Source organism: Elephas maximus, chromosome 3 (assembly GCF_024166365.1).
Source record: "Elephas maximus indicus isolate mEleMax1 chromosome 3, mEleMax1 primary haplotype, whole genome shotgun sequence".
NCBI classification, from domain to species: Eukaryota; Metazoa; Chordata; class Mammalia; order Proboscidea; family Elephantidae; genus Elephas; species Elephas maximus.
Window position 1 is genome coordinate 95,776,867 of NC_064821.1, and position 21,316 is coordinate 95,798,182.

The 21,316-nt window shown below is 45.2% G+C and overlaps 1 protein-coding gene and 1 non-coding gene across 2 annotated transcripts; both read left to right on the top strand.

The window, feature by feature from the left end:
- The first annotated feature begins 3,826 nt into the window (after positions 1 to 3,826).
- On the top strand, positions 3,827 to 13,224 carry GPX7 (glutathione peroxidase 7). Its single transcript, XM_049879271.1, has 3 exons — positions 3,827 to 4,026; positions 9,872 to 10,133; positions 11,466 to 13,224. Exons 1-3 carry the CDS (start codon positions 3,886 to 3,888, stop codon positions 11,627 to 11,629), a joined length of 567 nt encoding a protein of 188 aa, XP_049735228.1. The 5' UTR covers positions 3,827 to 3,885; the 3' UTR covers positions 11,630 to 13,224.
- Positions 13,225 to 20,189: 6,965 nt separating this feature from the next.
- On the top strand, positions 20,190 to 20,299 carry LOC126074133 (U6 spliceosomal RNA). The gene has a single exon (XR_007516940.1). It is a non-coding gene; the product is annotated as a U6 spliceosomal RNA (small nuclear RNA).
- The last annotated feature ends 1,017 nt before the right edge of the window (positions 20,300 to 21,316 follow it).

Here is a 21,316-nt window from a genome sequence, read left to right on the forward strand (position 1 = left end):
CAGTTTTTCCCATTGTTTGCGCTCTTACTTTCTTCTTATCTTTGCTCAAATACCTTCCTCAGTGAGGCTTCCTGATCATTCTAATTAAAATTGCAATCCCTCCCCCATTCTACTACCACATTCGCTATAGCTCTTCCGTGCTTATCATTATTACCCACGGCCGTTGAGTCAATTCTGACTTCTAGTGACCCTATAGGACACAGTAGAACTGCCCCATAGGGTTTCCAAGGCTGTAATCTTTAAGGAAGCAGACTGCCACATCTTTCTCTTGCAGAGTGAGTTTGAACTCCCAACCTTTTGGTTAGCAGCCGAGAGCTTTAACCACTGCCACCAGTGCTCCTTCTTATCATTATTATCATCTCATATACTATGTTTCATATTATAAATTTTAGTTATTGTCCTTTCTACCCCCACTGGAGTGGAAGTTCCAGAAATTTTGTCTTTTTTGTTTCTTTTGTTCATTGCTATATTCCTAGCCCTTAAAATAGTTTCTTCCACATAGTAGGCGCTTAACAACAATTTGTGGAATGAACGAACATTAATGAACATTTTAAATACTCATAAAGACCTCATGTCAACCTATTATGGGAAAGGGGAGTACGGCGCATCCAAGAGTGATTCCCTTACTCCCCAGATGTTCAGCTCAGGACTGTGCGTGCATCTGTCTTTGTGGGTTTCCCATTTGTGCAGATGATGGACCACCTGGAAACAAGTGCGCTCTTTCAGAAATCAAAAACTTGGTGACTGAAAATAAAGTGACAAAATATATACTGTTGGCTAAAACCAAGAGCATTTCATATAAGATTCTAGTATAGACAAGTAATAAAATCACCAGAAGTCTTAGAAAAATGAATATTTTATGAGCATCTAGTGTGTGCCAAGGGAACACAAAAATGACTCAGATACAGACCTGCCTGCCCTCAAGTTGCTCACAGTCTGACAGGGGAGATAGTCATGGAAACAGGCAACTATACACTATTATCATCAATCCACTGGCAGAAAAATGTACCAGCTACAAAAGTAGCAGAGAAGAGGGAGTGATTAATTGGAGTAACAAAGTGGGTGATATCTCAGCTAGGTTTTGAAGCAGGAATAGAGGAGGAGGGATGGACCCAGGATAGAAACTTACAATTGAGAAACATTTCATTATTTAACTTTTTTTCCCCCCTTCTTAGCCCACCTATCTGGACTTTAACAAATAGCTTTGGCAAATAGCTTGGCCAAACGTGCAGAACTCCAAGTTGTATGGAGCAGAATTTGAGAACTCTTGGTTATTGGGACATGCCAGGAAAGACTTAGTGAATTTGAAAGGGACAGAAAGCAGGAAGGAAGCCCAATGACTTCACAGGAGCAGAGCAGGGAAGAGGGGACTGTTTAATAACCACTGGAACCAGCACAGGCTCAAGGTTCCCAAAAAAGAGGAGGAAGAAAGGGTAGGAAGGGCAGGGGCACCGGGCCTTAGTTTATGCTTTGCCCCTAACCTGGAGCACCCTTTCTCCTATGCTCTCCCTCTCCTGAGGCAAGAGATCACAATGGTGGTGCCTAAAGATCCTACGCTCTGAAGTCTGAAAATGTGGGTTTGAGTCTTATTAACTGTGTGATCTTGTGCCCAGCTTCAAAACCGTTGCTCGCCATAGCCTAGAGAGTGAAGTCCAAGCTCCTTGGCTTGGCATTCAAGACCCTTCTCTATCTGGCCTCTGATGACTTCTCCATCTTCACCTACCTGAAACCTCTCCTCTTGGGCTTCTATGCCTTCACAGGTACTGCGCTCTCAATGTGAAACATCTTTGCCACCCCCCCATCATTTGTCTTAATTATTTAGTGCTGTTATAACAGAAATACCACAAGTCAGTGGCTTTAGCACACTGGTAATTATTTTCTCACAGTTTAGGAGGCGAGAAGTCCGAATTCAGGATGCTGGCTGTACGGGAAGGCTCTCTCTCTCTCCTCTCCTCTCTCTGTCTGCTCTGAGGGAAGGTCCTCGTAGCTTTTCAGCTTTTATTCCTAGGTTCCTTGTGGATCATATGGCCTGTAAACTCCCCATCTCTGCTTTTTTTTCTGTTTGTTTGTTTGCTTAATCTACTCTTTTACATATCAAAAGAGATTGACTTAATTAACACACTCTACAGTAATACTGTCTCATTAACATAACAACAAAAACTATTGCCAATTGGAATTATAACCACAGGTATAATAAGATTTACAACATTTATTTTTGGGGCCACAATTCAACCCATAACACCAATCTAGAAAATTCCCATTCCTCTTTCAAGACAAAACTCTGGTGTCACCACCTCCAAGAGGCCTTCCCTGACTGCTCAGGCTAGGTTAACTAACTGCCTCTGGGTCTCAAAGCCCCTGAGCTTCCTCTATCCCTGCATCTGGACCACAACAGTAACCCCTGACTGGCCTCCCCCATTATCCCCCTTGTCCCCTCCTCCTGCTGTTCCCCCTTCTCATCCACTCCTACCTAACGGCCAGAGGGATCTTTCTACAAAATACATTGAACTCACTCTGCCCTGCCCATCCCCCCCCCCCCAAGAAAAACCCCTTCATTTCTTGGTTTAAAGACCACAATCTTAACCATTGCCTACCAGGCTCTACCTGACATCACCCCTGCCTGCCTGTCTACCTTCACCTCTTATTATGCTTCTCCTTTGCTCTCTTTTCTCCAGCCTGTTGTGTGCCATCAAGTCAGTTCCGACTCATAGTGACCCTATAGGACAAAGAGCTGCCCCTATAAGGTTTCTAGGCTGTTCTCTTTACCAGAGCAGATCGCCAGGTCTTTTCTCCCATGGAGTGACTGGTGAGTTCCAACTACCCACCTTTCGGTTAGCAGTCGAGCTCTTAACCATTGCCGCCAGGGCTCTTTACAGCGTAACTGAAAAACCAAACCTGTTGCGGTTGTGATTCAAACTCATAGCAACCCTATAGAGCAGAACAGAACTGCCCCACAGGGTTTCCAAGGAGCAGCTTAGTGGATTTGAACTACCGACCTTTTGGTTAGTAGCCTGAGCTTTTAACCATGGCACCACCAGGGCTCCTTCCAGCCTAACTAACCCAGTAACCCAGTGCCGTCGAGTCGATTCCGACTCATAGCGACCCTATAGGACAGGGTAGAACTGCCCCACAGAGTCTCCAAGGAGCGCCTGGCGGATTCGAATTGCTGACCCTCTGGTTAGCAGCCGTAGCACTTAACCACTACGCCACCAGGGTTTCCTCCAGCCTAACTAGCCTTCTTTATGTCACGATATTCCATGCTTCTCTTCCCCTCAGAACCTTTGCACTTAGTACTTCCCTGCTTCAACCTGGCTAACACCTATTCTTTTGTGTGTGTGGTGAAGATATACATAATAAAACATTTGCCAATTCAATAGTTTCTACAAGAAAGATTTAACACATTCATGTTGTGAAATCTATTCATTCTTCAGAACTCAGCTCAAACCTCTCTTCCTCTGGGTGTCCCATCTTGGCCCTCCAACAGAGTTTAGGTGCCCAGTATCCAGTTTTATGGTATTTACTACGCCATGAACTAATTAGAAGCTGAGGTCTCAGACCCGATTTTTGCCGCCCTTTCCCTGCCAAGTTGCTGCTTCCTGGAATAAGAGGGAGCCTCACTGAACCAATTCTGGTCTCTGTGGTCAAAATACTGGAACCAAAGATCTGGGATCTAGGAAGGGGGACGGAGTCCAACGCTCCCACTGTTCACAGATGGGGAAACTGAGGCCCAGAGCCTGGCGCTTCACCACCCGCCGAGTTCCGAGAAGTGGGCGCGCCCCGCCTGGAGGGCCGCGCTGCGCCGGGGCCGCCCCCTCCCGCCCCCCGACGCCGGGTCCCCCCCCCCTCGTCTTCGCCCTCGCAGCACTGCCACCTCCGAAGCGAGTCATGGTGGCTGCAGTGGCGGCGGCGTGGCTGCTCCTGTCGGCGGCGGCCGCGGCCTCGGCGCAGCGGGAGCAGGACTTCTACGACTTCAAGGCCGTCAACATCCGGGGCAAGCTGGTGTCGCTGGAGAAGTACCGCGGCTCGGTGAGTGTCCGCCCGCCGGCCCTTGGCACGGTCCTGGCCGGGCCTGATGGGGGCGCCCCGCGGCCCGGAACTCCTCCCCCCCACCTCGGTTCTCAAGGGCCGGACCGCCTGGCAACCTTGTCCCGGCTCTCCACCCCCACCCAGGCGTTCCCGCAGGACGCCGCGCCCCCAGACCCTGCGCCCCGGCTGTCCTGTGACTACGTGGCACGGCCCGGCTGGCGCCGACTTATCTCCCGGCGGCTCTGGGCTGCGGGGTCCGGATCTAGCCAGTAGGCTGGATGCCTGGGCCTAGCCTTTGCCACGCGCGGGTGTAAAAAGTAACCCCAGCATCCTACGGCTTTCACCTATCCTACCCCGTTTTCGGAGCCTGGAACAAGGGGGCTGCCGATTTGAATCCAGTGGGAACACGGTGGCACTGAATGTTCAATGGGAGTTACCATTATAGATGCACGGAGACTTTACACATATCATCCTTTAGAGAGGACACTGCAGGCCAGAGAAGCGAATACATGCACAATGTCACAAAGCGCTAGAAAGCAACAGAGCCCGGGGGCGAGCCATGTGTCCATCCGTGGTCCACTCTAGGCAAACTCCTAAGATGGCAGTTCAGGCGGGGATCATCCAGGCCCGCTGCTGCCTCCTTACAGAGCGGAAATCTTAGCCCGGAGAGGACTCCAGAGAGCCAGTGTGGATGGGTTGAGTCTTTGAAGCAAGAGTGGATTTTAGCAAAACTAAGATCATTCCAAGTAAAGAGAACTGTCCATGGCAGGGCTCAGAGGCAGAGAGCAGGAAGAATGGGGGAGGGGTGGGGAGGACTTCAGGCTGTTGTGCTGGAAGGAGGATAAAGGGCTTGGAGGAGTATAAAGGTTGAGCCAGAGAGTGGTGAAAGATGAGGCTGGAGGGGTTGGGGGGGGACCATGAGGAGCCTGAACAATACATTCAAAGGGCTACATGTTACACTGTGAAATGGAGAGTCCGCCAAGTCCAATTTTCAGGATGGGCTGTGGTGTGGGAAAGGTGGGGAGTGGTCTCTAAATGGATAGATGCGCCCAACATCCAGATTTGGGTGGACCACGCAAAAATTGGTTACCAGTATTCTACTTCAGGAAGCAGGGACATCTTTAGTGAAGAAAGGACTAAGTCTTGAAATTCTCAGTTATGCTGGAAGTCAGAGATCCTAGGGCAGGAATCCCTGTCTTGACCTTCCCCAGGCTGTGAATTTCAAATGAGGTGACAGTAGGGAAACCCTGTGTTTGGTGGGCCCCAGCAGGAACCTCATCCAGGACTCAGGGCAAAGAGCCAAGAAGGGCAGGGTCTATTCCCGTTCAGACCTCGCCTGCCCTCTATCTAGTGCAGCTCACCTGAGAGCTCTGCTACTCATTAATTCATTATTAATTCACTGTTGAGCACCTACTGTATATAAAATACTGAGCCAGGCTCTGGGGATACACGGGTGAACAAAACAGACAAGTTCCTGCTTTAATCAATCTTACATGGGTTGGGAATAGGGAGAACAGAGACAATAAATAAGGAATGGAGAGATGAACGAGGTAATTCTGAGTAGTAAACCCAAAACCAAAACTAAACCCAGTGCTGTCGAGTCGATTCCAACTCATAGCGACCCTATAGCGAACCTACAGGACAGAGTAGAACTGCCCTGTAGAGTTTCCAAGGAGCACCTGGTGGATTTTGAACTGCCGACCCTTGGGTTAGCAGCTGTAGCACTTAACCACTACACCACCAGTGTTTCCATTCTGAGTAGTAATAAGTGCTAAAATGAAAATAGAACAAGGTCATACAGCTGCCAAGATGCAGAGTTGCGATTTGAACCCAGGCAGTCTAGCTCCAGAGTATACGCCTTAATTACTATGGTTAGAGGAAAACCAGAGTTAGAATGGGGAAGCTGTGGGTTGTCCCAAGGTAGGCCTGAGGTTTGGACAATATGCTCATTCATTCCTCTACAAATATTTACTGGCTCCTAGTACATGCCTGGCACTGGATCCAGTCCTGGAGATCCAGCCATGAACAAGATTGACATGGAGGCCCTTATGTGGAATTGACAGTCATTTAGACCATGTTGAGTGTGGATGAATGGGCGACCACTTAGAAATGTACTTGCCTACAGTGTGGGGTTATGTATATGTGAGAGGATGTGTGTGAATGGTTTATTTGCTTGCTTCTGTGCAAACATCTGAATCTATATCTCTGCTTGTATATGTATGTATGTAAATTAACTGTGTATCTGGGTGTGTCTGTCTGTGTTTTGGTCTCTTTAAGGATAAACCTTTTGGTTCTAGCGATGGAACTAGAAGCATGATTTCCCCCCTCCTCCAAAAGAGTGGGCTTCTATGTAGATATCATAGGCACAAAAGATGTAGGTTATAAATAAGCAATTCTTAATGCTCTCATTGCCCAGGGATCCAACAAGGAAGGAAGAAGGACCCCTAATAATATAAGAAGGTAGTTTCAGTGTCCCAGTTCTTCTCACTACCCCAGGCAAAGTATGGTATATGTTGACATGGAATGGGAGAGGTTGTTTATCAGTCTGCAGCCCCAGGGAACAGGCTTTTCATCTATTAGAGGCAGGGTGAGGGAGTTACAGCGCAGTGGTTCTTATCTAGGCAGGAATTCTCAACTGGGGATGATTTCACCCCCCAGGGGACTTTAGGCAAGGTCTGGAGACATTTTTGATTGTCAGGACTGGGCATCTAGTGGGTAGAGGCCAGGGAGGCTGTTAAACATCCTACAATCCACAGGACAGGCCTCCACAACAAAGAATTATCCAGCCCAAAATGTTGATAGTGCCCAAATTGAGAAACCCTGTCTAACCTGAGCAGTTTGTGCCTGTGCCTGTCCAGTGCCCCAGGCTGCGCCTTTATGGCGCCAGTTGGTATAGCCTTGACCCATCTTAAAAAGTGGTCAGGGAACTATTATAAGATCTTGAGAAATAGTATAAACTGAGAAGAACACATACTTTTGTGGTTACGGGGGGCGGGGGGGAGGGAGGGAGGGTGGGAGAGGGTTTTTTACTGATTAATTAGTAGGTAAGAACTGCTTTAGCTGAAGGGAAGGACAACACTCAATACGTGGAAGGTCAGCTCAATTGGACTGGACCAAAAGCAAAGAAGTTTCCAGGATAAAATGAATGCTTCAAAGGTCAGCGGAGCAAGGGCGGGGGTTTGGGGACCATGGTTTAAGGGGACTTCTAAGTCAATTGGCAAAATAATTCTATTTTGAAAACACTCTGCATCCCACTTTGAAATGTGGCGTCTGGGGTCTTAAATGCTAACAAGCAGCCATCTAAGATGCATCGATTGGCCTCAACCCACCTGGAGCAAAGGAGAATGAAGAACACCAAGGTCACACGACAACTAAGAGCCCAAGAGACAGAAAGGGCCACATGAACCAGAGACCTACATCATCCTGAGACCAGAAGAACTAGTTGGTGCTCGGGCACAATCGATGACTGCCCTGACAGGGAGCACAACAGAGAACCCCTAAGGGAGCAGGAGATCAGTGGGATGCAGACCCCAAATTCTCATAAAAAGACCAGACTTAATGGTCTGACTGAGACTAGAGGAATCCCGGCGGTCATGGTCCCCAAACCTTCTGTTGGCACAGGACAGGAACCATCCCCGAAGACAACTCATCAGACATGAAAGGGACTGGACAGTGGGTAGGAGAGAGATGCTGATGAAGAGCGAGCTAATTATATCAGGTGGACACTTGAGACTGTTGGCATCTCCTGTCTGGAGGGGGGATGGGAGGATAGAGAGAGTTGGAAGCTGGCAAAATTGTCACAAAAGGAGAGACTGGAAGGGCTGACTCATCAGGGGGAGAGCAAGTGGGAGTACGGAGTAAGATGTATGTAAACTTATATGTGACAGTCTAACTTGATTGGTAAACGTTCACTTGAAGCTCAATAAAAGTTAATAAAAAAAAAAAAAGTGGTCAGGGAGATGGGGCTGGATTGCCCAGGTGCAGGGTAGGATTTAAAATCCTTTAATAATATATAGCTAAATGGCACAGATGGCACTGGTGCCAAAGTTTTAATTGCAGTATAATCAAGTTCCATCAGCCAGCTTTATATTTATCACCTAAAGGCTTTAATAAATTTAGAGATAAGTCTAATATCTTAGTTATTTAGTGCTGCTATAACAGAAATGCCACAAGTGGATTGCTTTAACAAACAAATATATTTTCTTACAGTTTAGGAGGCTAGAAGTCCGAATTCAGAGCACCCATTCTCGGAAAAGGCTTTCTCTCTCCGTTGGCTGTGGAGGAAGGTCCTTGTCTCTGAACTTCTGCTCCCAGGCAGTTTGCTTGTGGCTTGGCATCTCTCTTCCCCCATCTCCGCTGTTTTCACTTGCTTGTTTAATCTCTTTTATGTCTCAAAAGAAACTGATTTAAAACACTACCTACACTAATCCTGTCTCATCAGCACAGCAAACAAATTCCATTCCGAAATGGGATTATAACCACAGGCCTAGAGGGTTAGGATTTACAACAGATATTTTTGGGGGACACAATTCAATCCGTAACATCTAGTGATCGAGGAAAGTCTTATTACAAAGTGGTATTTGTTTACCAGAGGGAGGAGTAAAAATGGATTGCCCTGGGGTTCTGGGGGTCCTTTTATCAAGAAGGCCATGTCTGTCTGTGTGCCCAGGCAGGTGTTCATGTATGTGTGTACGCTTGCCTAGTCATCCAGTAGAACTTACTGAGACTTTCCCATATGCCAGACCCAGAGATAAAGTAGACATGACATCTGCCCTCAGTGGGCTCCTGTATACCAACAACGGCAGTATAGAGTGATGAGTGCCAGCTGGCTGCTAGGGATTGAACTGTGCCCTCCAAAATATATATTGTAAATTCTAACCCCTGTGCCTGTGGTTGCGAAACCCTAGTGGTGTAGTGGTTAAGTGCTATGGCTGATACCCGAGAGGTCGGCAGTTCAAATCCACCAGGCGCTCCTTGGAAACTCTATGGGGCAGTTCGACTCTGTCCTATAGGGTCGCTATGAGTGGGAATCGACTTGAGAGCAGTGGGCTTGGGCATACCTGTGATTATAATCCCATTTGGGAGTGGGTATTCTTTTTTTTTGTTGTTGTGGTAATGAGGCAGTATTAGTGTAGGGTGTGTCTTAAATCCATCTCTTTTGAGATACAAAAGAGATTAAAGGAGCAAGCAAGAAAGCAGACGTGAGAGAATAACACACCATGTGAAGAGCATCAAGGAACCAAAGAACAAGCACCTTTCCCCAGAGCCAACAGAGAGAAAGGCTTCCCCTAGTGCTGGCACCTTGAATTCTGACTTCTAGCCTCCTAAACTGTGAAAGAATAAATTTCTGTGTGTTGAAGCCACCCACTTGTGGTATTACAGCAGCAGTAGTTAAGTAAGACATGCTAGTTGGCTGAGCCAGAAATTAAATCCAGGTCTGCCTTTCACCTCTTCACATTACCTCCGGATGTGTGCTCACCAGTGTGTGTGCCTCTCTCTGTGAATGTGTTGTGTGTGTTTGTGAGCATGCATGATGTGTGATTATGTATCTTTGTACCATGGAGCGTTTGCATACCTGCTTATGTGTATTTTGTGCTTATGTTCACATATGTTCATAGTATGAGTGTGCATGTATGTCGATAAGTCACTGCATGTTTGATTTTATGTGTGCATATGTTTAGTACATAGTATATTTACGTATGTGTACATTTGTGTTCTTGTATGTGTGGGAGAGCAGTATAATTGGGGGAGTCACATGAGGGCATGTGAGGGTTTGTACAAGTGCATGCCTTTTCACAGGGTTGTGTATTTGTCTGAGTTTTTGTTGTTTTTTTTTGCCACCCAGGTGTCCCTGGTGGTGAACGTGGCCAGTGAGTGCGGCTTCACAGACCAGCACTACCGAGCTCTGCAGCAGCTACAGCGGGACCTGGGTCCTCACCACTTCAACGTGCTTGCCTTCCCCTGCAACCAGTTTGGCCAGCAGGAGCCTGATAGCAACAAGGAGATTGAGAGCTTTGCCCGCCGAACATACAGTGTCTCTTTCCCCATGTTTAGCAAGGTTGCAGTCACCGGCACTGGTGCCCACCCCGCCTTCAAGTACCTGACCGGTGAGTCCTGGTCCTTTCATCCCACCTTCCCTCAGCTGCCTGAGGCCCTGACTTTCTGAACAGCAGAAGCCACTGGCTGGCTGGGGCAACTGGAACCTCTTCCTGACGCTCTCTGGTGCGCTGGCATTCTGTTTCAGCAATAGGCTTTTAGGGGATTGGGGCAGGCATGAGCTGAGGTATTCAGGTCCTCCTTCCTAAGAATATCTCTATCTCTGCTGCCTTGCAGTTCTCCCTCAGCCACTCTTGCTGACTTCTCTGGGACCCTGTTTTCACATGCAGCAGCTCCTAGAAGGATACTGGGCCTCATGTTTTAGTCAGTATGAATTGTTTAGCTTACTAATTTAGGAGAAACCAAGGTGCAGATAGGAGACACCATATACCTAAAGAAGGCTGACCAAGATGGCTGACCGACAGCTCCTGTCCCGAGTTAGAGGCAAAGTCTGTAGACTATAGGAGGTTACCTCCTGAACTAAAATACCAAATTTTAGTTTTTCAGAAATGGGTGACTTCTCCAGCCGAGAAGCCTCAGAACCACAAAATGGGGTCATAAGCCAAGCTTTATGGTTCTGACTGCTGCCTTAAGCCTTTCCCTTCCTTTGGGGGCTCCATTTTTGCCTTCTCCCATTCCAGACTCGTGGTTGCCTTCACGCATCCCTTAGCACCCCACCCCCAACCCATTCTCCTGGAAGAGTAAATGAGAAACAACAGTTTAGCAAGGTCCCTTACTGAGGCTGACTTGTATTTTGTTCCACGAGTCAATCCTAATGTTTCCTTTTTCTTCCCTGTGTGTTTTTGTTAGCTCCTTCCCAGTTCCCTTAGTTATAGATCAAACCAAGCCATGCTTTAGAAGCACCTGGCGAGCTCTTAAAAATGCGTAAGTAAGCCTGAGACCTACTGAAGCATGGCCCAAGAATCTGTTTATTTTAAGCCCCCCTCTCCCCACCTCCTACTGATTCTGATGCAACCAGCCCATGAACTAACATTTGGGAACCATTAAGTCTCAGTCACAGAAGGCTGTAGGATGCTCAGTAGTTGCAGGTCATTAATAAAGGAGATGTGATACAGAATCACACAGCAGTAGTTCTCAATCTTGGCTGCACGTTTAAATCTCTTGGAGGGCTTTTTAAAAGTACTGATGCCTGGGTCTTATCCCCAGAGATTCTGATTTAAGTGGTCTGGGATATGGCCTGGGCATCAGGGTTGTAAAAAGCTCCTCAGGTGATTTTAACTAACAGAACCATTGCCTCAGGGGAAGGATGAACACTGATAGTAAAATCCCAGGTGAGACTACACAGGGAAGCACACTTTGATCTCCTTCTTCTTTTTCTCTAGAAACTTCTGGAAAGGAGCCCACCTGGAACTTCTGGAAGTACCTAGTGGCCCCAGACGGGAAGGTGGCAGGGGCTTGGGACCCAACCGTGTCGGTGGAGGAGATCAGGCCCCAGATCAATGCGCTTGTGAGGAAGCTCATCCTGCGAAAGCGAGAAGAGTTATAACCATCTTCTCCCTTTAATCCCACCCTGCCCCACCTGTGCATAGGTGACCAAACCAAACTCCAGTGGTGCTTCAAGGGGAGAGAACCCTGACTCCCTCTCTTCCTGTAGTCTTATCCCACCTATCCCATCACTCTTGTGGAGGAAAAATTCCAGTATTTTTATTACTTGAATCTTAGGGCAACCAATAGGAACTCCTGGCCAGTGAGAGCTCTTGCCCAATGATTTCACCAGCCAATAAAATCTTCTAGCCAATGAAAACATGTGGTAAATAGAAGTTTATCAAGCAATAATCTCCCAGCCAATGGAAAAAAAAAAACCATTGCCTTCGAGTTGATTCCGACTCCTAGTGCCCCTATTGGACAGAGTAGAACTGCCCCATGGAGTTTCCAAGGAGCGCCTGGTGGATTGAACTGCCAACCTTTTGGTTAGCAGATGTAGGTTTTAACCACTATGCCACCAGAGTTTCCCCCAGCCATTGAGAACTCTCTAAAATGGAGCCAATTCCTAACTCACAGGGCTGTTGTGAAGGTTAAAATTAAATACCTGTGAAAGTGCCTAGGCAGTACCGGCTAAGCAGGACGCATTCAATAAATGTTTTTTGCATATAAACAAAAAAATAACCTGTGATTGATAAAACTTGCACCCAACATGAATTGATGAAACTTGTACCCAACATGAATTTCTAGACAATGCAAATATAGGCCAAACATTTATTCGTTGTTGTTTTCCACGGAAATTATTAAGTTGTCTTGGTGTATTGTTATTTTTTAATATCAAAGTAATGCAGGCTCATTGTAAGATCCAAATAATACAGGATGATATAAAATGAAAATATCCCCCTCATTACTTATATTCTCACTCCTTGAAGGGTAAACACTGTTAGCAATTTGGTACTCATGTTTCCAGGCCTTTTCCTATCAGGCCAATAATTAATAAAAACCCAATAAGAATTCACTGCCCAAAAGTATACTACAATAACAAATAGGCAAAGAATATAAGTAGAGAATTCACAGAAGAATGTAGATGGATAATAAGCATATGAAAAAATTGTCAACTTCATTCAAATTGGAAATATTTTTAAAATGAGAATGCTCATTGCTGGTAAGATGTAGGGAGAAGGTCATTCACATACATAGTTGGTGGGACAATAAACTGATACTAGTTTTTTGGAGGGTGATTTAGCAATATCTTTTAAAACAAAGTGTTCATACCCTTTGACCCATCATTTTCTCTTCTAGAAACTTCCCAAACTGTGCACATATAACTGTAATATGTATGTACATTGTTTATAATAGTGAAATTTTGGATGCAACCCTTACGTCCATTGATACGGGTCTGGTAATAAATTATGGTACAAATCCAAATGATAAATTAATACACCTATTAAAATGAATGAGTTAAATCTCTATGTACTATCATGGAGTTGTCCAGAAGTGAAAAAAGGGCTAGTTGTAAAACAGAAAGAGCAAGTATGATAATATTTTTAATGAAATTTCACGGTAACAATGTTATGTGAGATGGAGAGAAGAAAAATAGAGGGTTGTAGACCAAACTGTTGATGGTGGTTGTCCTTGAGGGGATGCAGTGGAATAAAAGGAGTCATTCACTTTCTTTATTATGTTTTTCTATCACGTATGGATTTTGTATATAAAATACATATTTCACTTATACAAATTGAAAAGAAACAGTTAAAAATTGGGGAGGTAGGCAGTGCTCATTGACTGATAATTCATTGACAAATAAGAATTTGATGTCTACTTTTTCTGAGGTCACTCTTCTAGAAGTCCAGACATCAGATCCAAATCCTGGCTGTGCCCTTTACTCACAGACTGAGCAAATTGCTCGCTCTCTGCTGTCCTCCATTTTCCCATTGGACAATGAAGGAGTTGAACTGTGTTGTACAGTTCTGTCTCCCTTAATGGTTGTCCCTGTAAGCCAGCCAGGGTAAAATGAAGGCTGGCTGTGGGCTGACCACAAGCCCCCCTGTGGTGGCCTCCAGCCTGCCATTACATACCCCACTCCAAGCTCCAGGGGTGCAGATGTGTGTGTGTGTGTGCTCACATGCAATGAAACTGAGCTATCACAGAATTTTTCACAATGGACATCTGGGAACCACATTTCCCTGCAGCTACCTCGCTCCCTCTATACCCACTGTCTCCACCTTCTCACCAGCCACATTTGCTCCTCACTTCCCTGCACTATCCCTGACCTCTTTATTGTTAAAGTTAATGGACTTTTTCTCTGACCTTATCCTACTTGACCTCTCAACCTCATCTGACATTGCTGATTACGCTCTTCTCCCTGACATGTTCTCTCCCCTTAACCTTCATGCCACCATATTCTTTTAGCATTCCTACCTCTATGGCTAAGGAGCCCTGGTGGCACAATGGTTAAACACTTGGCTGCTATACAAAAGGTTGGTGGTTCGAACCCATCAGCCGCTCTATGGGAGAAAGACCCGGTGATCTACTCCTGTAAAAAGTACAGCCTAGGAAACCCTACGGGGCAGTTCTACTCTGTCCTATAGGGTCATTATAGATTGGAACTGCTTTGATGGCACCTAGCAGCAACAACACTTCTACGACTGCTTCTTCCTTCTCAGTCTCTGTTGAGGGCTTTTCCTCTTCTGCCCACCCCTACACTGTTGGTCTTCCTTGGAGTTCTAGGCAGTACACTCCATGTACTCTTCCTTAGCTACCTCATTTTTTTGTCATGGTTTTGACCACCATCCCTACCTTGATGACAAACAAATCTCCACCTTGTGTGTATACCAGACTCACATCCACCTGGTTATTGGGCATCTTTACAGTCACCTCAAACTCAACATGTCCAGAACCAAACTCATCTTTTCCTAGTACACCTGCTTCCCTTTCCACTTAGCCCTTGAGAAACCCTCCCAGACTTTCCCTCTCATGCACCGCTCATTCATTGACTCACCCACCACACTCTATTTTCTCATTGTCTATGCACCTGGCCCCTTACCCTTCAGTACAGTGTATTGACCTTAACAGGCTAAATTGAATTATGTAGAAAGCCATTTTTGAGCACCAGCTCCATGCCTGTCCCTGACTAGACCATATCTGGAGACCAAAAATAAGCAAATACATTCCCCTCAAAAGCTTATAGTCCATCGGAGGATTTTACACTCCCAATTAGACTTGCATTCTTATGTTGTTGTTAGGTGCTGCCGAGTTGGTTCCAGCTCACAGTGACCCCACGTACAACGGAACAAAAAACCTCCTGGTCCTGTGCCATCCTCACAATCGTTATGCTTGAGCCAATTGTTGCAGCCACTGTGTCAATCCATCTCTTTGAGGGTCTTCCTCTTTTTCACTGACCTCTACTCTACTAAGCATGATGTCCTTCTCCAGGGACTGATCCCTGCTAATAACATGTCCAAAGTACATGAGACAAAGTCTCATCATCTCCACTTCCAAGGAGCACTCTGGCTGTACTTCTTCCAAGACAGACTTGTTGGTTCGTGCAGTTCAAAGTATATTCAATATTCTTCACCAACACGATAATTCAAAGGCATCAATTCTTCTTCAGTCTTCTTTATTCATTGTCCATCTTTTGCATGCATATGAGGCGAGCACTTTAGCCCTCAAAGTGACTTCTTTGCTTTTCAACACCTTAAAGAGGTCTTTTGCAGCAGATTTGCCCAGTGGAATACGTCGTTTGATTCCTTGACTGCTGCTTCCACGGGTATTGATTGTGGATCCAAGTAAAATGCAATCCTTGTCAACTTCAGTATTTTCTCCATTTATATTCCTATAGCTTTATCAACTTGCTGCTGTCCCCAAATCCCCTCTAAAATGCAGAGACCCCTAGGAAAAATCTCACTTTAAATCCTTACTGTCAGCTTAGTCATTGGTTAACCAATATCTACTCACATCTTAGTTTTAAATTAATACATTAATACCCTGGTTATCAGCTAGTAATTGAGTAGTTAATATTTGATTATCTACTAACATCTTGGAAACCCTGGTGGCGTAGTGGTTAAATGCTACAGCTGCTAACCAAGAGGACGGCGGTTTGAATCCGCCAGGCGTTCCTTGGAAACTCTACGGGGCAGTCCTACTCTGTCCCATAGGGTCGCTATGAGTCAGAATCAACTTGACAGCAGTGGGTTTGGTTTTTTTTTTTTTACTAACATCTTAATCATCTTTTAACATGTAACTTATAAGCCAAATATTTTATTTAATAGGTTACATCTTAGCACTTAGTAGTTTAGCTATTTGCAAAGCCTTAATTATTAATCAAAGGAGCCCTGGTGGCACAATGGTTAAGCACTCAGCTGCTAACTGCAAAATCGGCAGTTCAAACCTATCAGCTGTTCCACTGGTAGTAAAGGCCTGGAGATCTGCTCCCATAAAGATTACAGCCTAAAAAATCCTATGGGGCAGTAATAAGACAGAGGTCCCCAGGCTGTGGAAAATTCCGCTGCCTGAAGCAGCTTGCTTGGCACCGTCCTCCCCCTCCTCCCCATAGATAAACGTTAAAATTCTGGTCCCCTCTCCTTAACTGCTCCCCAAAACTAGAGGAAATTGGTGAAAACTGGTTTAGGCACCATGTTGACATTCAGGATAACCTTTTAGCTCGTTAAGTACCTCATACATAGTAACTTCCCCACCTCTGGATGGAGTTTAACTGCCATTTTCTGAACACACGATGCTTGACTTTATATGTAAACCACATTGTGCCTGTGTAGTACGATTAACAATGTTGCCATTGAACTTGCATGAACTTTCTACTTGTAAACTTCTTAAAAGTAACTTTCCCCCTGTAAACTTCTTAAAAGTAACTTTCCCCCTTGCCCTTCTCAAGCAGTCCTGGCAGCAGCAGCCCCAACTGTTGCTTTCCATGCAAAGTGAAATAAAGGAACCTTTCTACTCTCCTACCTTGGTCTGTCATTTCTTGGCTGAGACGTGTCATGCCAAGCAGAGCCTGGGGTTTCCACTCAGCAACATTTCTACTCTGTCCTATAGGGTCACTATGAGTCAGAACTGACTTGACGGCACACAGCAACAATTATTAATCAATACTTCAGTTATTTGCTTAGATCTTATTACTGCCTCCTTAGCTATCTGCTCATAGTTTAGAGTACGTTAGCAGACCAGAGATCATCAGGAAAAAGGTTGGGCACAGATCAGTTCTTTTTCTTTTGCTGAGTTCTCCTTTTACACCCAAGTGATTCTCTTCAACATCGACTAGTCCCAAGTCCTCAAAGAAAGGGAAGTCCCACTCTAATCCCTTATTTGCTCCCTGAACTGGGTTGGAAGGTGAAGGGAGAAGGGTAAGACTCGAAGGGACTTCCTATACAGTTAGGGTTGGAAAGAACACTCATTCATCAACAAATATTTTTGTGTGCTATGTCACTATGAGTTGAAAATTGAGTCAACAGCAACTAACAACAAAAACTTATATGTCAGGTTTTGCACTAGGTTCTAGGGATATAACAGTGAACAAAACAGGCATGTTTCCTGCATTATGGCACTTAGAGAATAGTGAGAAGGTCAAACATTAAACAAATAATAATTAAAAACAAAAAACCACCATTGCCATTGAGTCGATTCCAACTCATAGTGACCCTGTAGGACAGATAGAACTGCCCCATAGGATTTTCAAGGAGCAGCTGTTGAATTCAAACTGCTGACCTTTTGGTTAGCAGCTGAACTCTTAACTACTGCACCATCGGGGCTCCAAACAGATAATTATACCAATTATTATATAATTGTGGTTATGATAAGCACTAGAAAGAAATACAGGAAACTATGAGAATGTATTCTGGGGTTTACGGACAGATAACTTCCCTGAGGAAATGACACTTAAGCTGAGAGGTGAAATTTTAGAAAGAGTTAATCAGGGGAAAGGGGTGAGGGAAGTCCTAAGGCAATGGAATGGTTTAGGCAAAGGCCCTCGGGAAGGAAGATGCTTGACAGAATGGAGCCACTGTGGCTAGAGCCAAGTGGGAGGAGAAGAGGTAGAGAGATAGGTAGGGGCTAGATCATGCAGGAACTTCTGGCATGCAGGTGGGAAAGGATAGTAGCCTGACTTAGCATGGCAGAGCCTGGCTTTATTAGGGGCATGAAAACCTTCCTTACTGTACCAAATCTGAAGGCCAGAGAAAACCCCTGGGGCAGAGGCAGATATTGAACTACTGTAGGAGCTGTAGATTGTTCTGGAGGCTGCCCAGAGAGTGGGTAACCATGGAGACATTTGTGGAATGTAGACAGACCTGAAACCTCCCGGCTCCAACAGAGCTGGGCATGGGGGAGGGTTTAGCTGGGGAAGGGATCAGAAGGAATTGCAGAGACCTGAGGAAAATGTTTGATTCCCTACGAATCTCCAAGCTACTTGTGCAGATTTCTGGGCCCCAACCTGAGTAATTATATTACAGGTGGTCCAAAGGCAACACTTTAAGAAAGAAACACTGCCTTGGGTTTATCAAAAATTCTACACAGCCTCTTCTCCTTCCCACATTTCCTTTAGCCCCTACATCTTAGCCCTCCCCATGGCTTCTACCACTTTGTATTATCAGGTTAGAGATTTTGCTGCTGTAATAGGAACCCAAAGTAAACACAAGCTCTAATAAAGTAGAAGTTTATTTCTATTCCAAAGTAAGTCAGACTTTGCTCCATGAATTTGTCAGGTGCCCAGCTTGTAGTTCTGCCGTTCCTAGGATGTTGCCACCATCTGTGTGATCCAAGATGGCAGACAGCCTCAAACATACTCCTTTGATGGCACAATATGACATCTTACAAATCAGAAAAACTTAGTCACATGGCAACACCTAGCCATGAGGATCACAGATAAAGTTTCTATTATGTGTAGCCATGTGCCCAGGTAAACACTGGGAGTTCCATTGACAAAAAAGAAGGGGAGAACAGATGTTGGGTGTAGGTAGGGACAAGTAACAATCCCTGAGCCACACTAAACATCTTTCAAATCTCTTAACTCTCCTTCTTGCTATTATCCTAGCTTGAGCTTCAGCACCCTTCTGGCTCATCTTCATGGCCCCAGCTCCCTCCTCTAATCAACTTTCCACATTGCAAGCTGAATGATGTTGTAAAAAGCAAATCTGAGCATACCACTCTCTGCCTCAGTGGTGTCCATTTAACCTTGGAATACAAGCTCAGTGCCTTAGTCTGTCATTAAAAGTCCTTGTGCCTCATTCTCCTCCATTCCCTACCTTTGGTGTTGCTGCAGCAACGCCAAACTGCTTGCCGTGTTCTTTTTCACGCTTTCTTCCATCGCACAAGTGGAAATTCTCTTGATATTCCTGTGCACTTTACCTCCTTGTATTCCTTGAGGATAGAATATCTGGTGTTCAAAAAACATTTGTTCACTGACTGACCTCATTGTCATTATCTGTGTCTGTTTCTGCCACCCAGGGATCTTTTTGAATGTTCCAGGAACTGTCTAAGCCTCGCACCAGCTAGGTTCTCCCTGAAAGACTCAAATTCTCCCAGGGAAGGAATTGACTACTCTGAGTGAGATGGGAGAGCCCAGTCAGAAGATCCCTTCCCCTTAATTCCCTGGAATATGAATACTCCCCTCTGATCACATGACCAATTGAACCCTCCTCATCATTCTGCAGAGGGAGTCCCAGGGCTACAAGGGACTTGGTATTCATGACAATTACATAGATCATACTTATACTAAAACTTTATTGTTGTTGTTGTTAGGTGCTGTTGAGTTAGTTCTAACTCATAGTGACCCTATGTACACCAGAACCAAACACTGCCTGGTCCTGCGCCACCCTCACAATTATTGCTATGTCTGAGCCCATTGTTGCAGCCACTGTGTCAGTCCATCTTGTTAAGGGCCTTTCTCTTTTTCACTGACCCTCTACTCTACCAAGCATGATGTCCTTCTCCAAAGTAAGTGAGACAGTCTTGTCCTTATCCAAAGTAAGTAAGACAAAGCCTTGCAATCCTTGCTTCCAAGGGACACTCTGGCTGTACTTCTTCCAAGACAGACTTTTTCATTCTTCTGGCAGTCCACGGCATATTCAATATTCTTCAACACCATAATTCAAAGGCATCAATTCTTCTTCAGTCTTCCTTATTCACTGCCTAGTTTTTGCATGCATATGAGGCAATTGAAAATACAGTGGCTAGGGTCAGGGGCACGTTGATCTTCAAAGTGACGTCTTTGCTTTGCAACACTTTATTCGTTGTTTCTCTGAAATTCAAATTTAACTGGGCATACTTTACTTTATCTGTCAACCCTAATCCAGGATTGAGACTCATGCAAGTGGGAGTTGAACTATATGGCCTCTAGGTCCTTTTCAACTCTAGGAAACAAAGATGCTAAGACTCTTATGATTTCCCTTAACCCTCCCAATGAAAGGAGAAACTCTTCTCAGGGTTACAGTAAAAGAGCTGAGAGAATAGTTAACAAGCTAATCAACATAACAAATGACAATACTCCCCTTACCAGCTGAGTAACCTTAAACCCATCACCCATCTGTCAGTTTGTTGTGCTGTGGTGTCCTGTGTGTTGTTGTTATGATGCTGGAAGCTATGCTACCAGTATTTCAAATACTAGCAGGGTTGTATTTGCTTTGGCAGTACATATACTAAAATTAGAATGATACAGGTGAGAAGATTAGCATGGTCTGTGAGCAGAAATGACATGCAAATTCGTGAAGTGTTCCATATTTTAAAAAACACTAAATAGACAATAGATAAGTGGAAACTTTGGTGAAGGGTAAGACAGTATACAATATTGGGGAAGCCAGCACAACTTGTCCAAGGCAAGGTCATGGAAGCTCCATAGACACACCGAAACTCTCTGAGGGACTGAATTGCTGTGCTGAGGGCTGTGGGGGCCAGGATCTCAAGGAACATTGAGCTCATCTGGCATAACAGAGTTTATAAAGAAAATATTCTACATTCTACCTTGGTGAGCAGCGTCTGGAGTCTTAAAAGCTTATGAGCGGCCAGTGAAGATACTCCACTAGTCTCACCCCATCGGGAGCAAGGGAGAATGAAGAAAACCAAAGATACAAGGTGTCATGGATTGAATTGTGTCCCCCCAAAAATCTGTCAACTAGGCTAGATCATGATTCCCAGTATTATATGATTGTCTACCATTTTGTTATCTGATGTGATTTCCCTATGTGTTGTAAAACCTATCACTATCATGTAATGAGATGGATTAGCGGCAGTTATATTGATGATATCTACAAGCTTAGATAGTGTCTTAAGCCAATCTCTTTTGAAATATGAAAGAGAGACGCAAGGAGAGAGACATGGGGACCTCATACCAAGAAAGCAGTGCTGGAAGCAAAGCGCATCCTTTGGACATGAGGTTCCTGCACTGAGATGCTCCCAAACCAAGGAAAGGCTAATGGCAAGGATCTTTCTCCAGAGCAGATAGAGAGAGAAAGCCTTCCCCTGGAGCCAGTGTACTGAATTCGGACTTCTAGCCTACTGGACTGTGAGAGGATAAACTTCTCTTTGTTAAAGCCATCCATCCACTTGTGGTATTTTCTGTTATAGTGGCACTAGATGGCTAAGACACAAGGGAAAGATTAGTCCAAAGGACTAATGGACCACAACTACCACAGCATCCACCAGTCTGAGTCCAGCACAACTAGGTGGTACCCAGCTACCACCACCAGCTGCTCTGACAGGGATCATAAGAGAGGGTCCTAGACAGAGATGAAGAAAAATGTAG